A 20,093-nucleotide genomic window follows, 5' to 3' on the forward strand; every position below is an offset into this window, starting at 1 on the left:
AATCTGCCTCCAGTGCAGTATACACGGGGGATGTGGGTTTGGTCCCTGGGTCAGGAAGATCCCCTGAAGACGGAAATTGCTACCCACTCCAGTATTCTTGCCTGGAGAATTCCATGGACCGAGGAGCCTGGTGGGCTACAGTCCATGGGGTCGCAAAGAGTTGGACATGACTGAGCAACTAACATTGGCCACCACAGTCCCCCTTTGGTGTTCTTTTGTGCTTTAAGCATTTTGATTTCAGTTCCTTCTACTATTTCACTCCCACCCCCTACAAGTTACTCCTACAAGAAAAGAAAGATATGATATTAGTCATTACACCTGGGAGAGAATTGAAAGCAGTGGATACCTGACAAATCCCTAATTGTGTGATTAAAAGCTTTGTTGTTCAGTCGCTCAGTCGTTTCAAGGCTTTAGCTTCTGATAAAAAAAAAAAATCATATGCCTCAGAAAGCTGATCTGGGAGATATTTTTGAGGAGGTGGGCGTGGGGTGCTCGAGTGAGGGATCCAGGAGTGTTTTCCCATTGCTGGTGAAATCTCAGTAGAAATACCCCCTTGCAGATGTTCAGTGGCCTTTCAAAGGCGTTCTTCTTGATGCTGTCCCTCAAAGGCGAAGGTGGAGCCCTCCCCCAGGCTGAATGACGGGAGAAAGTGAGTGATGGCCGTGTCTGAGCAGGTAGAACAGTGCCTCTGACTTTGGGCTGAATCGCTTCCTGTAATGTCTACTGGATGTTGTTATTTAGTTGCTATGTTGTGTCTGACTCTGCAACCCCTTGGACTAGCGCCTGCCAGGCTCCTCTGTCCATGGAATTCTCCAGGCAAGAACACTGGAGTGGGTTGCCATTTCCTCCTCCAGGGGATCTTCCCGACCCAGGGATGGAACTCTTGTCTCCTGCATTGGCAGGCGGGTTCTTTACCACTGAGCCCAGGGAAGCCCCAGTGTCACATTAGCTGTTTTCAATCCACTGTGCGGAGAAGCTAGGGGAAAAAGAAATTCGTATTTCCCACTGTCAGGTTACCATCCTGACGCAGTGTCTGTGTTCTCCTGTTTGAAATATGCCACTTTTTCATGCAAATTGTCTTTGTTTTTATGACAAGATGGACACACGTGTGGGGGATGCGCTGTGCCGGGAGCTGGTGGGACATTGATGCCATCTGTGGAGGGAACTGGGCATGACCCGTCACCATCCCTGAAGAAATGATGCCAGTTCTGATGTCTTAGAGACGATGTTTTAGAGATGGCACGTATTTTTTAAAAATGTTGGTTAAACATAAACTTTCAAAATTGCAAGCAGCAAGTAGTAGAACTGACAAGATTAGTGATTAGTGTCATTATTCTTTTAAGAAAATAGGGTGCGATCTCCTGACTCATCATCTGAGAGCATGTTCCTTTTCCAGTGAAATCTATCTATTAATATATTATATATATGTGTGTGTGTATATTCTGCTTATTAAAGCATATGGTAAAAAAATGATAAACTATGGGTATTTATCAGCCATTCTGCCCTATGTTTGATTGATTTAGTTGATTTTACTTTATGCATATTTGGGGGTTGTCTGATGATAAATCATCGTTTGAAACATATCTCTATATATGTATATATATTTATTTCTTGACAAATCAGGATTGAAACAATGTAAGTGGGAATGTATTTCCACAAGCGACTATTAATTTATAGTTACTAAGATAATGGCATACACGTTCACTTTCAGTTCTATCTGGGTAGCTCTGTAAATTGTGTATTGATTATGCTAATGACAGTGGTGTCTTTATTACTTGTCTGCAGATCCATGCAGATGGAATGCACATTTGGCAAGGTCGTCATTCTGTAAGAAAAGGTACATTATTAAAATCTGCTTTTTAGATTACATTAGAACTAAAGAAAAACATTAATTAAACTCATAGGGAAATGTAACTAGTTGTGTTCTAGGAAATAAAAAGTGCAGTTAAAAAGTTTTTAAAAAGGATGCTCGTTTATTTCCTTTGTTTCAAATTCCTTAAGGAAAGTGTTTCAGAAATGGTACTTAATCAATAATGATCTATTTTTATAGTTTATTTTTGGTTATGTGGCTTTTCTTGTTTTGTTTATCAGGCTGAAGGAAACTTAGACATTTAGGTTTGCCTATATTTTTAAATTTATTAGCCCAACTCAAGGGGAACAAAATGAATTTCTTTTTCTCCAATTGCATATAAATTTTCTTGTATTTTGTAATAGTTCATAAGCCATAAATCACAGCCTCACTTTTTGCTCTGATCTTTCATTGTACAAACATGTACCTTATTTTATAGGGTCTTTCTCTTTCCTTCTTTCTTTGTTGCTGAGCCATTAAGTTACCAAAGAAGTTATTTAGAAACTGCTTTCTTATCTTCCTGAATGGGATCATTTCTTAGAAATGTGGGCTGTCCACTTACTTGTGCGCCAGCTTGAAAGGAAAGAAAAAATCTTTTAAAATATTGTTTTAAAATCATTTTCCACTCTATATTTTAATGACAGTTTGATCCCCAGTTTGTTTGAGAACCAGTTGGCCCTTCGGAAGGAGAAAAAGGAAAAGAAAAATAAGCGAGATGTTTCATGTTCCTCAGTGATATGATTCCATTTAGTGGGATAATAAGGTCCCAAATGTTGTGTTTAACTCACAACCTTTAGACAAAACTGATTTTCCCTGTCTTTTAAATATATCATTGCAATTAAGAAGAGGAACTTCCTCAATTAAAACAAAAGCGAAAACAAAGTCACTAATAAAGAGAAAGGAGTGGTAATATTGAATTGATTTTTGTGAATGAGATTGGAATTTATCATCTCAAAATTTAGAGATGAGTCTTGCAGCAAACTAATGTTTCTTGTTCAAAACAAAACTTTCTCCCTAAGCTAGTGTGCTTCTATAATTGTTGAGATAGTTAACTTTAAGTGTCCAATTAAGAAATATTGTTACAATTGGATTGGCATTATAGAAAATAGCTGAAGTCTTAAGAACAGTTGGGAGAAATATCAGAAAGTATGTGTCTGGGATATAAAGCTTTTCTTTCCAGATTTTCTCTGCCTGGATGGAGTAATACTTCCTCACTATGCTATTAATCCTATACCTGAGGCTTACTGATGACATTTAAAGAAAAAATAAGTAGACTCTTCCCCAAATATCCAGATGTCTGAATCCTAGGTTCAGAAACATGTTTCATTTATTGTTGTAGTTGCTCTAAGAAGCAGGGTACCTGGTCATTACGTGCTAAAAACTACACATAAATGTTTTTAAATAATTTTTTTCCTCCAGAGTAGATTTTTAGCAGTTTTAAAATCACTTGGCTATAGAAAATTAGACCAGTGTATCTGGATATTAACAATAACTTTATGTAATATTTTTCTCATATAAAATGGAACAAAGGGTCCATGGACTTGGTTGAACATTGAGCTTAGGGAATGTAGAAGTTGGTTTTGTTTGTCGGTTTTTGTAGGGAGTTAGGGACTATACTGGAGAAGGCAATGGCAACCCACTCCAGCATTCTTGCCTGGGGAAATCCGTGGACAGAGGAGCCTGATGGGCTGCTGTCCATGGGGTCGCACAGAGTCGGACATGACTGAGCGACTTTGCATGCATGCATTGGAGAAGGAAATGGCAACCCACTCCAGTATTCTTGCCTGGAGAATCCCAGGGATGGAGGAGCCTGGTGGGCTGCCGTTTGCGGGGTCGCACAGAGTCGGACACAACTGAAGCGACTTAGCAGCAGCAGCAGGGACTACACTCAGGTGTATTACCAGCCCCTTCCCAGTGAGCCAGTGATGTTGAACATGAAGACACCGGGCTAAGCGGAAGAATGAAGGGACTCAAATCTGGTGAGAAGAAAGCTGTTTGCTAAGAAGCCCCACAAAACAAAACAGCAGCAACAATACAAAGACATGGGAGAGATCACTGAAAACCTTTCATCTGGGGGAAGAACAGAACAAAACCTTTCCAGGGTCATCTTTTTCTCTTTCTCTTAGGTTAGATGATTTTGATTTTCTGTAACCATTTTAAGTGTTTCCATCTCACGTTTGTCAGGTTGACTTATCATTCTTGTGATTTCTTGCTCTATTTTCTTCCACATGAAGCCTAAGCCTTGTATTTATTTATTTATTTATTTCATTATTTATTTGTCTGTTCCGGGTCTTAGTTGCGACACCCTAGGTTTTTGTTGCCTCCGGCGGGATGGTTCCCTTCAGGGCACGGACTCCCTAGCTGTGGTGCCTGGACTCACGTTGCCGCACGTGGGCCTAGTTGCTCTTTTCCTCGGCATGTGGGATCCTAGTTCCCTGAATCGAATCCATGTCCCCTGCTTTGCGGGGCGGGTTCTTAACCGGTGGACCACCAGGGAAAGTCCCAAGGCTGAGCCTTTTGATGTGAATGTTTTAATGTATTCACTTGGGTTTCTATTGTTGACAGTAGTGGTCTATTGTATCACGTTGTCTTTCAGAAAGGATCATGAACTACATGCGGAATCATAGTAACTTTAACTAAGAGTTAATGTTTCTTTTTTTTCTCGCCCTAAAAGAGAATAAAAGAGAGCTATTAGAATCAATATCTGTTTTTGGTTTTAGTCAAATTTTGGATTTATTTTTCCTTGGCTTTATGTGTGTTTGAAACAAGACCAAAGTAAAAGGAATCTTACCAAAGACCTTTTAAGTCCCAGGAAGTGTCAGCGGGTCTTTGCAAATCTCTCCCATTAGATTAAAAAGTTAGCTGGTGTGATTGTGGTATTTCTGTCCAATCTCTCTCCAGCTTTGGCTTTATTGGGATTATAGATAAAAGGTGAAATCTGGGTATGAAGATAGTGAAAAAAGCTGTGGTTCATACACCTGTTTAATTAGCCTTGGTTAATACACTTGTTTTAAAGCCAAGACAGCAAGTTCATCTCTAGGACCGGCTCCACCATGCCTGATGCCTGGCTGTCACTGAGCCGGCTCCCCCTTTTCTTAGGCCCACAGTCCATCTGAAGTCCTCCAGATCCTGTTTCTGGGGTGCCTCTCATTAACCCTTTCTGCTACTGATTTAGTTTGCTCTCTCTGCACTTCTTCCCTGCATTGTGTCAGAGTCACCATACTGGTCTCTTTGCTTCCAGTTCTGGTCTCTTTCCAAACCTTCTTATCAGTGGGGCATCTCTCTAAGATGTACAGGTGATCAGTCACTATCCTTAAAGTCCTCCAGTGATTTCTCATAGCACCAGGTTAACATCTGACTATTTAGCCCATGGTAGTTCCTTCGTGAGCCGCTCACTTTTCTAGCCTCATCTCTGCTGCCGCTCCCATTTCCTTCCATTCTATCCAGAGCCCCCCATTTGAGTAGCACAGAAGAGCTTGAGCTTCTTGGAAAGCATCATGTTTTGCATCTCTGCCTTTACATATGTTTCCTCTTAAAGGAAAAAAAAAAGAAAAAGAAAGCGTATTTATTTGTTTGGCTGCTTAGGTCTTAGCTGTCATGTGGGACATTTCATTGCGTTGCATGGACTCACTAATTAAGGCCTGGGCTCAGTTGCACCAAGCCATGTGGGGTCTTAGTTCCCCCACCAGGGACTGAACCTGTGTCTCCTACATTGCAAGGGGACTCCTAACCGCTGGCCCACCAGGGGAGTCCCCTGTTTCCCCTTGCTGGAGTGCCGTCTGTCACTTGTCCTCAGGGCTGTGCTATGCTTAGTCGCTCAGTCCTGTCTGACTCTTTGCGACCCCATGGACTGTAGCCCACCAGGCTCCTCTGTCCATGGGGATTCTTTAGGCAAGAATACTGGAGTGGGTTGCCATGCCCTCCTCTAGGGGATCTTCCCGACCCAGGGGTCAAATCCAGATCGCCCGTATTGCAGATGGATTCTTTACCAACTGAGCTACCAGAGAAGTCCATCCTCAGCGCTACTGATCCTTTAAAACAGCCCAGTGCTCCTCCTCTTTAGCTAACGTTTTTCTTTCTGCACTGCCCCATCTGACTGAAAAGCCCCTCCAACTGAGCACCACCTTCTGCAGGTATCGGTTTATTCATCTCTCCCTTTCTCTGCCTCAGTGCTCCCCAGCCCTTCTCATGTCTTGGCACACATACAGAAAAATGAAACATTTTGAAGGAAACACTTGGATAAATGGAGAAGCAATTGGCCTGCCAGTGTCCAGTGATCTCTAGCTGTGACCTGGCCACTTGGAGGGTGAAGTCAGTATCCTCGAACACCTGAACCCCCCTTTGACCCACTGGTTGGGAAGCTCGGCAGAAGATTTTAAGCTCTTTAGGACAAGGACCAGGTCTTAGACTTTGCATCTCCGGTGTGTGAGTGTGTATGTGTGTGAGCTGAGTTGGTTCAGCCGTGTCTGACACTTTGCTACTCTATGGACCACTCCTCTTTCCATCGGATTCTCCATCAAGAACACTGGAGTGGGTTTCTGTGCCCTCCTCCAGGGGACCTTCCCCACCCAGGAATCGAACCCACGTCTCTTATGTCTCCTGCATTGGCAGGCAGGTTCTTTACCACTAGCGCCACCTGGGAAGCCCAGGGCCTTAACCAAATGCCTCTTACTGTGTGGATGCTCAGTAAATGTTTGTTTGCTGAAGGTGCAACAAGACAACCACAGTCACTCAAATTGAAGGTTAAATGATTAAGGCAGGAATCTGTTTATAAATACTCTTTATGAAAGTTAGAGTGCTAAGATTGCTTTCTTCTAAATTTCATGTTAAAGATAAAGAGGGATGAAGTTGAGGAAGGAAATTTGAGTAGGATTCTGATAGGAAGAAGAGAAACTTTATTTGGTTCCGAAGTGTGAGTGTGTATTTTTCAGTGTGTATGTGTCTGTGTGTGTGTTTTAACCTCTCCCAAGGCTAATTTCCTCCCACTCAGCATCCTCCTATGAGGAATTTCATTGTATAAAGAAGAATGGTCCACTGGAATAAAAAAAAAAATAATAATAATAATAATAATAAAAAAAAGATGCTTCAGAATCTTAAAAAAAAAAAAAAAAGAAGAAGAATGGTAGTACATTCATATTTGGCATGTGCCCCTTCCTAATAGAGCATCTGAGATATTTCTCTTTGGTCTTCAAGGAGTGTGATAGACCTGTAGAACAATGAAGCAAAACCACTGAAATTCTAAACTCCAACTGTGTGATTTTGTTTAACATAAAGATAATTCTTTCTATCTGAGATTTTAGAGGCAGGAAAGAAAAGTAGATGAAAATGTGTTTTTTTTCTTTCTCTCTCTCCCCCCACTGCCCCCCCACCCCAGCTTTTTTCTTTAAAACAGTTTAACAACTTTCAGAGAATAGAGTGGTTAGAACATAAACATTGTAGGAAAAGTAAAAAGAGCCCATTTTTATCCATGATCCCTTGAGCTCCCTGGACCTGTTGTCATCACCAGGTCTCAACCTTGATGGCTGTCCCTGTCCTGCCAGCTGAGGCCAAAGTTTGGGCATGTGCATCCTTGACCACCTCAGAGTACTTTTGCTTTTGTTTTGTTTGTTTACTTTTTCTTTACAGTAGAAAAAGGGGAGGCAGCAGAGTAGCAGGCAGGTGGGGTCCAGACAGTCCTGTTCCTTCATCAGAGCCTGCTTGTGATTTTATAACAATGGATGATTTATTTTCCCCAAGTCTGTTCTCATCTTATGGGATTTCCAGTTAGAATGCATATGTAGAGCCCAGAAAGCACAAAATAATGATCCCACCCTTTGGTTTTTTTTACCCTTTGGTAAAGGAGGAAGGCTCTTCTTTAACTCTTTGTAGCCCAAAGGTAACTTTTCCTCTCTTCTTAGCATCAGGATACACCAGTTGATGGAATTTGAGCACATTTCTAGAGGCTTCCCAGGTGGCACAGTGGTAAAGAATCTGCTTGCCAGTGTGTGGGAGGCATTAGATGTGTGTTCGATCCCTGGGTGGGGAAGATCCTCTGGAAAAGGAAATGGCAACCCACTCCAGTGTTCTTACCTGAAGCATCCCATGGATAGAGGAGCCTGGTGGGCTCCAGTCCATGGGGTCACAAAGAGTCTGACACAGCTGAGCAACTGAGGACACAGGCGTGCTAGGGTAGGAGTGCCTTCAGACGTGGTTTGCTCTAAGTAAGAGTCGTCTTTGGTTTACTTTTTAGGTGTGGGACTTCAGTAAACCTTAGAAGACCAGTCACTGTGACTATATGTGAACTTTAAAAACAACATCAGACCATCCATTATTTGTGTACAAGCTTATTGTTCACTTGAGGTGTATCATTCGTAGCAATCTGGGGACATTTGAGTGTGGAATGCATGTGTTTAAATTATCTGTTGACTTATTCATCATAGAGTTCCTGAAAATAAGACACTAGGGTTATGATGCTTTTTTTTTTTTTTTTTTTTTCAGAAGATATCCTTGGAAGAAAGAACTTAGGCAGCTTTCCAAAATAACAAAAACATACTTTTTTACTAGTCCACTAATAATGTCGTGTTGAGCTCACTTTTTATTGAACATCTAGTGTTTTGTAGTTTTAGGTGATTCAGATCCAGGAGGTCATGGTATTCACATGAAGCCAAGACTTGTTCTTTTTTTAAGGCAGTGTGCATACTTTAGCTGGTATTTTCTTGAACTTACTGGCACTGTGTGGGTTGCTTTAAGATTGAGTAATTCATGCCATGGTTGTTTAATCTGGTGAAAAGCTGGCTATGACCAGAGAACAAACTGTTAGGAAATGGTCCAGTTTTTAAGTTTGCGTGTGTGTGTAAGTGGAGTATTTTGGGTTCATTCATCTCTTGCCAGTCTTAGTTGTTAAGTAGTCTTCTTGCATCCATATTTACATCATCCTCTGAATCCTGTGTTTCTGCCACTCTCATAAAAACAGACTGGTTTGTAAGGTAGGGCCTCATGCTTAGAATCCACCAGGAAAAAGCCTCATTTATATCTCCGGCAAGAAGGACAGAGGGCCTGCACTGTGTACTCGCTGCCAGAAGTTTTTATAGTAATACTTTGTATCTAGGCTCTGGCTCTTACCATTAAATGTGCTTTTTATAGAGTACCAAGTTATAAATGTAGTGCGGCTACGGCATATTAATCTTACTGCAGAGATTTAATGAGGCAGTTGTTTTGCGATGGACACTATTGGGAGCAGAAAGCGACAGAGTTTTACTTTACCACTGAGCTGCAGAAATATTCCTTGCCTGGTAATAATTATAACCACATGATCTCTTAGTTTTTCTTACTTTTGCCAGTGCTTTTCCATGCAAAAGTGGCTTGGAAGGAGGTCCATTTCTAGGCAGTGAGATGGATTGGAAATTGGGCTGTTTTCTCAGTGGTTTGACATTTTTTAACTTTGATCAGGCCTGGGATCGTTGCTGCACAGAGAGAAATATGTAGGATGAGTTTCAAGAATACAGATAGTCTTTGCCAGTCCACTGAGATGGCTTTTAGATATTCATTACTTTTACTTGACTTTTATATAGGTTATAAAAAGTAAATGTGGTGAAACCTCATCTTTACATGGACAGAATAGAATTTCTGCTGGTTGGCCTTAAACTGATCCCACACTTGAAATTAATTGAAGTCCATGGGTTTATTGCCTCCACCACTTTTAAGCCAGCGCAATTTTTCATTTTCCCCAAAGTTGTAATTTTATTAAACCAAGTTGTAGCAATAACAACCCTTATGAAGAAGAGGATGAGAAGAAGGACGAAACCACCTGCCAGGGAACATAATAAGGGGAAAAATCACACTTCTTTTAAATTTCCACTTGTAAGTAATGTTAACACAATTGAAAACAGAGAGCCGCCGTTTATTTTTATAATAATAATCATGTCTTTGTTCCAAAATTAAGCCTTTATCCAAGTTCAAACACTGTTAAGTCCAGTGCCTCATAGGGCCCTTTCGGAAGGGACGAGCCAGAAAGTTGGCTGGGCGTGTGAGGTCGTGAGTGATGGCTGAAACACGTTTGGGTGGCCTCCTCCTTCAGGGCAGCGGGCAGAATGGTGCCTGCCGCTGTGATGGAGTTTGTAGTCACAGTGCAGGGAGGGGAGATGTGCAGGTACTTTAAAATATTGCCCTTTGGGAGGGTTTGTAGTATAAGAGAGTTGGAATAATAGCTGTCCGTCCTGCAGTGGTGTTGGGGGTGGGGCAGTGCTCACAGGCATGGACCCTGTATTTATAACCCCTTAGGTTGAAGTCAGAGGTTTGAATGGCTAGCAGAGTAATACAATTATTTTTTATGATTGACTCTCAAAGGACTTTATAAAAACTACCTAACTAAGGCCATGTGCAATTATTGAAGTGTAGCCACCTGTGGGAAAGACATGGTTGACAATGTAAGCTTTCTGGAATCTTCCAGCGCCACTAGGAGTGGAAACTCGTAACACAAATAAACGCATCTTTTGAATGGGCAACAGCGAATTCTTCATGGACATGGAGGTTGGCAAAAAAAAAAAAAACACAAAAAAACCTCAACAACAACCTACTCGTTAGGAGAGAGCCTGAGATTCCGGAGCTCATTATACTACACTGAGGCATCAGAGGCTGTAATCGCACCCACCCCCCAGAGGGTCCCTCTTAAGTGGTGACCTAAAAACAAATTCGCCAGTTGGCTGGAGCTTGCATCCTGAAGTTGCAGCAGAAGTGAATAAGCTTGACTGACTTCAGTCCCTGAAGGATTCTATCTGTAAATGCAGAAGTGGAAGCAAAACCATTTTTTATTAGTCTTAAAATGACCCTCATTTTAATAACTAGCCACAGTGTCAGAAGCATGGACAGGGTCATTCCTTAGCTGTTAAGACCTAAAGCATCATGCAGGCTTTCCTATTTGTTTGATATTTTTGATTTGGATTCGTGTAAAGTGCCCATATTCTTGAATAATAAGGGAGGCAAGTTCTTATCATTTTCTCTGCATACTACTTAAAGTATTCAGAGTGTCTCCTTATTTAAAAACAAACAGGCCTGCAGACTTGATGCGTAGCATTTAAATAATCATATTAAAATTCAGACCCAGCCCCCACATTTCCCTGAGTGCTGTCAGTTTTATGAGAAACTGGAAACTCATGTTAAACAACCAAGAGTGTTCAGTATGCGTCTGCTGCCTTCCACCAAGGGTTGAATGGGTGCGGGGGCTAGTTTGCCATAGTGGGGACACTTACTTATTTTTCCTGAATGGCTCTAATTTGGCAGTATTTTACCACTTGGTTTTAGCTTGTTGGAGCTCTTTGAATCATTACCTATTTGTTGCCTCTGAAGCACTAGATGAAACATTTGAAACCAGCAAAGGCAAATGTGATGCTTTGACATAGCATCAGCTTTCGAAGATGTAGGCATGTAGATGCTTTTGAATTTGGAGATAAACTGGTCTGTTCCCATTCACAGGAAAAATACCAGGAAAGGACTTTTTAACGTACTCCTTTTTTCCTCTCTCCTCTCCATTCTCTTCATCACTAAATACTATTTACTAAGCACTCACCCAGACATAGTGCTATGCTGGGCAAAGGACAGGGCAAATGAAAAAGGTCCTGTGATTACTCCCCCAGGGATGAGCAGTCTATAACTCAGTATATTGAAACGGACACTGCATAGAGTATGGAGATAATAATTTTCCAGATGACAAATCAACCCGAATTATCAATTCACTTTAACCCGACGTTCTTGTTTGAAAACAAACAAAAACTACTTGCTCTTTGAATTGGGGATTCTGCTTTTGTCTCATGAACCCAAGAGGTCATTCTCTATGTTGAAATGTGAGTTGATTTGGGCATATGGGAATCGTTTGAAGGGTGATGATATAGTTAAGTTTATTACAGATGTGAGGAAAGGCTTTGGAGCAACTACCAGCCAAAGGTAGTTCACAGCACTGTGAGTTGTAGAAGCAGGTTCTCAGAAGGACCTGGCATGCAGAGTGGCAGAAATTTCGACAGCCGGATGGGGGGCTGATGGCATTCATTGACTTTCCAATGAAGTCTGGGCTCATTTGATCCTGTGAATTCTGGATTACAACGTTTCAAATATTTATCCTCCATATTAAAAAAAAATGACTACAGATAACATATTACATATTTCTTAGGTACCTTGATACAATTCTTTTGTAACTATTTCACTGAAAACTGTTTTGAGACATAATTTATTTCTGACTTTGGAGGACTTTCTGCTATTCGAAATGAATGTTCTGTAAACGAAGTCACAGATTTTATTATCCTAATTTTCCCTAAAGAGGCATTCTCTCTCTTCCTCTGCTTTCCTGCAAAGAGGAACAGTGGCACTAAAATATTTGGGGGCACTTCTCTAAAATGAGGCAAAAGACAGCATAAGAAATCACGAAATATTTATTGAGCTCTCAGGGAAAACATCTGTCTTAGTCCCTCTTGCTATGTGTGTATCATTCTTAGGGTTAGAATGGAACTATTTTTAGTTTTCCCACTGTTTAGGTCTTTGAGGCTGGTAATGTCAGTTGAAGTTGTTGACTCATTTACAATCTCTAATTGCTCTTTTTATATTTTGTTTTGTTTTTTGATGATTTTGAACCAAGCGACATACCAATGTATTTGCACTTGAATTTGTGCTTGCAAGACTGTTTTGCTGTGTGGCGGAGCTTATTTTGCTATTGCTGTCTAACAAATAATGGGGTAACTGTGTGTTTTGACCAGTTTATAAGTAAAGGTCAATTTCATGCCTATGGTAATTAGCTGAGCTTATTCTAGACTTTTGGTTAATTCTGGTAATTTCCTGTGAAAGAGTATATTTAGCAGAAAAGGAATTCATTCTCAAGCACGGTGGTTTTTCCCCTCTGCATTGGAGACTGTTTAATTTCAAAAGTGATTTATCTCTCTCTTGTAAGCAAAAAAAAAAAAAAAAAAAGGCTGTGAAAAAAATGTCAGTTAACCTTAAGGGTGGCAAATTATTTGAAAGGGGTTGGGAAAAGGGCTCTGTATTGGGGGAGAGATGTTCTAGTCATCAGGAACTGACAGATTTTAGGGAAGACTCATTTTTTGATGCTTCTGAAATAAAATCTGCAATAAAGCCCTCCTTTTGCAGCTTCAAGGGAGAAGGTGTTTCTGATTTTGGTAGTAAGATTAAACGTAAAGACTTGCAAAGGACCTGTCTTTCAACCCCATACTTAGCAGTCTTGATTTTTTTTTTTCAGACCCCAACTGTAAACTTGAAGACAAGACTGAAGATGGAGAAGCAATAGACTGTAAGAAGAGGCCGGAGGACGGGGAGGATCTAGAGGACGAGGTTGTGCACAGCTGTGACAGCTGCCTCCAGGTGTTCGAGTCCCTGAGCGATATCACAGAACACAAGATTAATCAATGTCAGCTGACAGGTAAACAATACCCATCACTTCTGGTCTCCTCACACTGTTCTATTTCTGATTTTTTTTTTTTTTTCAGTTTGCTCCTTTCTCTTCTGTTGTCTTCCAGCTGTTTTATTCTTATACTTGAGTACCTAGGTAAGTCTGGAAGTGCTTTAGAAAGACTTCTAAGATAATGGTTTATGGCAAATTCAGTGTCACAGTCATCCATAGATTTTTGAAGTGTACCTAGATTTTGATAGCTGATGGATATGTTTTCATTTCCTTTTTAAAAAGCTACAGTGATGTAGTTTTTTAAACTATGTAGATGGAGAACCTAACATGGGGTGGCTGAGATAAAGTTTAAAAATACCTTCTGAATATGTTTTCCCAGAAGTCTAGCATGCATGAATTTCATTTAGTTTAAACATCTCCTTAAGAAGACTTTTCCTCATCAGTCACTCTTTGCTGAGTTTAGCGCCTTTTTTGCCCTGTAAAGTCTGCTGCTTATTCATGAATATCACAGTGTTCAGTGCATGTGTTAACTTTTCCATCTCCCTCATTAGACTAGAAGCTCATGGGTGGCAGGAACTCTGTCTTATTCAACACTGTATTCTCTAAGCCTTGCACAGTGCCTGGCCCACAGAAGGTGCTCACTTAAGTCATGGAAACTATTCTCCTATATGTTTCATGGTAAAAATCAGATTTAAAATGACAGGAAACAGGACATGTTCAAGTTAATGGTTTGATAAAAGTAAAACTCGGTTACCAAAGTGATACTCTCTTTAAAAATATATCCTGCAGGAACATACTATGTAAGGTTGGAGGGACATTTTATGTAGACATCTCTTTTTATATTCCTGTCATTTTTCTCTTATTATTTGATACTGACATTGCCCCGGTGAGTGTGTGTGTGTTTGTAGATCTCTTTCTTTTATTTTCCTAGCACAAATCTTTCTTCAACTAACCATGTGTAGGAAATGTATTTGTTAGACAAGTGGTTCTCCAATTGTTTTCCACAGAATGTTGATAATTTTGTGAGATTTTAATAGGTGTTCCATGTTAACCAGGTTTCCTGAACAGATTATTGTGGAAATATTGGATTAAATCCAATTGAATAGCCTTCTTTATTGAAGTGCACTGTTGCTTTTCAAAAAGGGATTGCAGTGAACATGTTTATTAGACTCTTCTTTCTTTCAGAAAACCTGTTATCATCTTTTTTGGAACATAAGTTTGAAAATCTACGAAGTGTATATAAACATTGACTGTGTACATATTTTTTAGGGTTTTGATAATTTTTCTTTTGATATAATTCCAAACTTATAGAAAAATTGCAAAGATATTATATGTGACTCTCATTTACCACTTATCTGATTCACACATTGTTTGTATTTTACCCTCTTTGCTCTGTCATTGCCTCATTAATTTTTTTTCTTAGTCATTTGAGAGAAGGTTGGAGACTTCACACCCTTCTAAATATATCCTGTGTACTTCCTAAGAATAAATACATTCTCTTACATGACTACAGCACACTTAATCAAAATGAGGGAAGTTCACATTTAACACAATACTGTTATCTAATCCACAACCAATATTTAAATTTCAACAGTTGTCCCAATAATGTCATTTAGAGGTTTTTATTTGTTGTTTGCTTTTTCTCCTCTAGGATTCAGGATCATGCATAACTTTTAATTGTCATGTCTCTCTTTTCTCCTTTCACCTGAAATGATCTCATTTTTTGATAGTAACTCCCAGCATTTTATAAAATGCCTATTTATAATTGGGTTTGTTTGATGTTTCCTTATGGTTATATTCAGCGTCTATACTTCCATGGGGCTTCCCTGGTTGCTAAGACAGTAAAGAATCTGCCTGCAATGCAGGAGACCCAGGTTCACTCCCTGGAGAAGGGAATGACTATCCACTCCAGTATTCTTGATTGGAAAATTCCTGGACAGAGGAGCCTGGTGGGGTACAGTCCATGGGGTTGCAGAATCAGACAGGACTGAGCAACTAAGAGTCGGACATACTTCCATGGCAGGAATACCACCAAAGTGATGATGGGCCCTTCTCAGTACATCAGGTCAGGAAGTATCTGATGTTAATTTTTACCAGTGTTGATGGGGTTAACACTGAACACTTGTTTTAAGTGGTGGTCGCCAACTTTCTCCAGTGTTCAGAAGATGGTTTCCCTTGGCAAATACAACAAGTAATTTGTGGGAAGATACTTTGGGGCATCCCTGGTAGCTAAGCTGGTAAAGAATTCACCTGCAATGCAGGAGACCCTGTTCGATTCCTGGGTCAGGAAGATCCCCTGGAGAAGAGAATGGCTACCCACTCCAGTATTCTGGCCTGGAGAATTCCATGGACAGAGGAGCCTGGCAGGCTACAGTCCATGGGGTTGCAAAGAGTCAGACATGACTGAACAACTTTCACTTTGACACTATGCAAATATTTTCATTCTCATGAAATATCCACTTTAGCTTTATAATTTTTTTATTTGTTGACCTTCGACTACAATTTCTTATTCATTCATTGATTTTTGTGTTCATATCACCATGGGCATTTGGATTTTTATTTTATTTCATGGGTTATAATTCATTACTATCATTACTTGCTCAGATACACTGAGATTTGGTCAGTAGTAGTCCCTTCGACGGAGAAGGCAATGGCAACCTACTCCAGTACTCTTGCCTGGAAAATCCCATGGACGGAGGAGCCTGGTAGGCTGCAGTCCATGGGGTCCAAAGAGTTGGACACAAATGAGCGACTTCACTTTCACTTTTCACTTTCATGCATTGGAGAAGGAAATGGCAACCCACTCCAGTGTTCTTGCCTGGAGAATCCCAGGGACGGGGGAGCCTGGTGGGCGGTTGTCTATGGTGTCGCACAGAGTCGGACACGACTGAAGTGACTTAGCAGCAGCAGCAGTCCCTTCGAACTGGATCCTCTGTCAGCTTAATATGTCTCTGTCTTTATTTGAGGATAGATTCAGTTTCTCCTTCAAACAGATGCTCCAGGCTCCTCATGTTCTACTCCTAATCAATCTTCTGTCCAAGGAGCCCTGGTTCTTTTAAGAGGACAGAGGTATTTAGAAATCAAGATATGGGCACTATGTGTGCTCATTAATAAAGATATATCATTGGTTATAAACCATCTCAGCAGATAGAATTAGGAAATATATATGTGTATTTAGTACAATGGGCTTCCCAAGTGGTGCTAATGTTAAAGAACCTGCTTGCTAAAGCAGGAGACAACAAGAGATGTGGTTTCAATCCCCTGGAGGAAGGCCTGACCACTCACTCCAATATTCTTGCTTGGAGAATCCCATGAATAAGATGAGCCTGGTGGGCTACAATCCATAGGGTTGCAAAGAGTCAGACATGACTGAAGTGACTTAGCACTTAGTATAATATCTGTATAACATAGCTTCTAAAATGTACATGTATACAAATATATACACATATTTGTATTTTTCTCTCTCTAACAAGAACCACATGTTTCTACTGATACCCATCATTTCAGTCTAGCGCTTGTGGAACATCCCAGTCTTTTTTCTCTCCATGTTTGTTACTGCCTTCTCGAGTAGTGAGTCACCTAGCTTCCATTATCCTCAATATATCTACTCAGTTGCTGAGTCTATAACACACAGTAAGTAGTTTAAAAATTGCTTACTCATATCATCAGGATAAGCAGGCCAACTAACTAGAGTTTGATCATTGTTTATAGTTATTAATGTTATTATTTATAATGTAAAATTTACATAGAGTGAAATTTGTAAGTCCTTAGGGTACCATTTGATGAATTTTGATAAAATACATATACCCTTGTGACCCATATCCCTCTTAAGATAATTTCCTAGAAGTTTCTCTTCTCTTGACCCTTTTCCAATCAGTAATACCCCAGCAAAAGCAACTACCTTTTAAGTTTTTAACTGCAGGTTTGTTTTGCCTGTTATAGAACTTCTAATAAGGACACACAGTATGTACTGTTATTTTGTGACTGGCTACTTTTGTTCAGCATACTATCTGCAAGATTCATTCTTGTTGTATGTATAAGAAGTCTGTTCTTTTTAATTGCTGTGTAGTATTCCATTATATGACTGTATCATCATTTGTTTTCTATTCTCCTATTGGTAGACGTTTTGGTTATTTTAGTTTTTGGTTATCATAAACAAAGTTGTTGTGAACCTTCCTCTACTGGTCTTTTTTTGTGGACGTATGTTTTATTTCTCTTGAGTTAAGTAGGAGCAGAATTGCTGGGTCACGGGGTAGGGTATATTTAACTGTATGAAAAATTTCTAAATCTTTATTACAAGTGGTTGCACCATTTTACACTTTTCACCGGCAGTGTCTGAGAGTTCAGGTTGTGTGTCCTTGATAACATTTGTTTTGCTTGCCTTTTCAAGTTAAGCATTCTATTGGGTGTGTATAGGTATTCTTTGTGGGTTTATTTGCATTTTCTAACTCATGTACACTTAATTGACTTCATTTAGTGCATTTTCTCCTCAGAATGCATAATTTTTGGAAAATCCTATTAAGTGCGTTAATATGATTCTATTTTCAGTGGAATAGCTTTAAAGGGAAGCTCTACTTATGTGGAATCAACACTAACATTAGGGTGAAGACATGGGAACGCAACTGCTGTGGCCAATTTAAACTATGCCAGCAAGAAATCTTACCTTAGGTGAGAATAGTGTCTCTCTCGTGTGAAAGATTAAATTTAAAATTCAATATTAAAAAAGAAAAGCCTTCAAATTCTATTTAGTGTTTACCTTTCATTGAGTTCCTACCATGGAATTATCTTTATGTCCAGCTCTATGAAATAGAATAGAAGCAAAAAAATTCCTCCTGAATAACTTTATATATTGTATGCAGTATATTGTATGCAGTAATATATTTCTTTATATATTATACAACTTTAATATCAGTGCAGAAAATGCTGATTTTTTTAGCACATGGTATGGTGAAGATAATAGCTATGGGTTAAAAATTCTTATTCTTCAAAAATCTCAAATCCTAATAAAATAGTTGGTTTGTTTTCATCTTAGGCTTTCTAAAATCTTAGAATCCTAGTCTGTGCTCACGTCATTCTATCCCACAACATTTTAAACAAAGGAAGGAAAACAGAGGCGTGTGTGTGATTTAATGAAATATTTCAGAAGAGGTAAAACTGATCGGCCTTGGTCCTGTTTATTGATGTTCAGGGTGATTTCTTAGGGAGGGTGGTAGACTGATAAGGAAAAAGCAGAAATGGAAGATCACGGAGAGAACGAAAGGGTGAGGAACAAAATTAGGAATGATTTACATTTGTTTAGAGTGTTAGAGTTCAAACTTGAGTTGACTAAGGGTACCCTTCAGTCTGTGCTCAACTCAAGTTTGAACTCTAACACTTTCAGCTCAGTTCAGTTGGGGTTGCAAAGAGTCGGACGCGACTGAGCGACTGAACCGAACTGAACTGAAAGTATTAGAGTTCAAACTTGAGTTGAGTTGACTAAGGGTACCCTTCAGTCTGGGCTTCCCAAGTGACGTTACTAGTACAGAATCCGCCTGCCAGTGCAGGAGACATAAAAGATGCGGGTTTGATCCCTGGGTTGGGAAGATTCCCTGGAGGAGGGCGTGGCTCTCTACTCCATATTCTCACCTGGAGAATTCCATGGCCAGAGGCGCCTGGCAGGCAACAGTCCATGGGGTCACCAAGAGACAGAACTGAAGAAACTCAGCACGCATGCGTGCATGCACACCCTTCGGTCTAATCTGGAAGAGATTAAAGACACTGGCAGCATTTTAATTAAAAAAGTAATATGGTGCTTTTACCTTCTTCCTTGATTAAAACCTTTAACTCTAAGTTAGAACGTCCTACTCTTCCTAATTTAGTTTCCTGCTGCTTGAGTTAACTCTTGGTGCTTCTTTTTTCTAGGGGACCGAATGTTAGTCTAGTATTTTTTTTTCCCTTTAATTTTACTCTTTTCTTTTCCACTTATTTTTCCTTGAATTTCATGTAGTCTCATTTGTATCTTTGTTAATTTTCCTTTGCTTCCTATCCTTATTTCAAGACTCTTCATTTCCTTGTTGTCTTTATACATCCCCTCTTTTTTTCTCTCTGGCTGTGTTATAGTCTCTTGCTGTTTTCTCAACTTTCTTCTTTACTCCTTTTGGCTTTCCTTCTGTTAATCTTGAAGTCTTTACTTACGTGTGTGGTCACATCCATCCAGATCACAGCCTGAAGACTTTTTGGTGAATAATTTGTATGAAGAAAGAGAGGACACTTGGAAGTGTACAGGAGAGTTAGCTATCTAGTAGTATTGGGAGAGAAAAGTCTTAAAACCTGCTGATTTGCACAATAACAGAAAGCAGAGATATTCTGTGGTCTGACACCTATGGGAGTTACTCAGGGTAGTTTCACCCTGAACTGGGAGAAACCCTGCCATGAGATTCCCATCCTGAACTAGTGCTTGTGGTAACTTGAGATCAGTTCTTCAGTGACTCTCCTCCCCAAGGGGGAGCCTGCCAAGGTGAAAACTGACTCACTCCAAACTGAAAGTTTTGAAATCCTGGTACAATCTTGCCAAGTGAGCCTGGACTAGACCTGGCCTTGGGAGACGAAGGTCAAATGTGGACCAGGATGATCCATTTTAGACTCAGGTTTGAAAGTCAGCTCAGGGATCAGTTATGCCCCAGGTCAGTTCGTGAGTAGGCACCAGTGGCCTGGACTGAACTCACAGACAGTAGACTAGCAAGGGCGCAGAGATCTCGGGTATCACACACACAGTTCACGCGGTTCATCACTGAGGGGGATTCTGGAAGGTGAGTGTTGTTCTGGACAAGCATCTGACCCAGGAGGCAGCAGAGCAGTCCCTTAGGATAATGAGGGACAGGATGG

At 40.2% G+C, this 20,093-nt stretch overlaps 1 protein-coding gene across 4 annotated transcripts in view; it reads left to right on the forward strand.

Moving 5' to 3' along the window:
* Window positions 1-20,093, forward strand: part of ZNF521 (zinc finger protein 521) — a 305,133-nt gene that overhangs the window by 18,139 nt on the left and 266,901 nt on the right. For 3 of the 4 annotated variants that reach the window (XM_061130695.1, XM_061130692.1, XM_061130694.1), the window contains one exon: window positions 13,068-13,247. Coding sequence is in view for 3 of the 4 variants with exons in the window: in XM_061130692.1 (XP_060986675.1) it covers window positions 13,068-13,247 (180 nt within the window). In the remaining variant the exon portion in view is untranslated. Of the gene's footprint in view, window positions 1-1,690; window positions 1,838-13,067; window positions 13,248-20,093 lie in introns of those variants that run through there. The other variant, XM_061130693.1, reaches the window with a different exon arrangement.

This window comes from Dama dama, chromosome 27 (genome assembly GCF_033118175.1).
Source record: "Dama dama isolate Ldn47 chromosome 27, ASM3311817v1, whole genome shotgun sequence".
Lineage (NCBI taxonomy): Eukaryota > Metazoa > Chordata > Mammalia > Artiodactyla > Cervidae > Dama > Dama dama.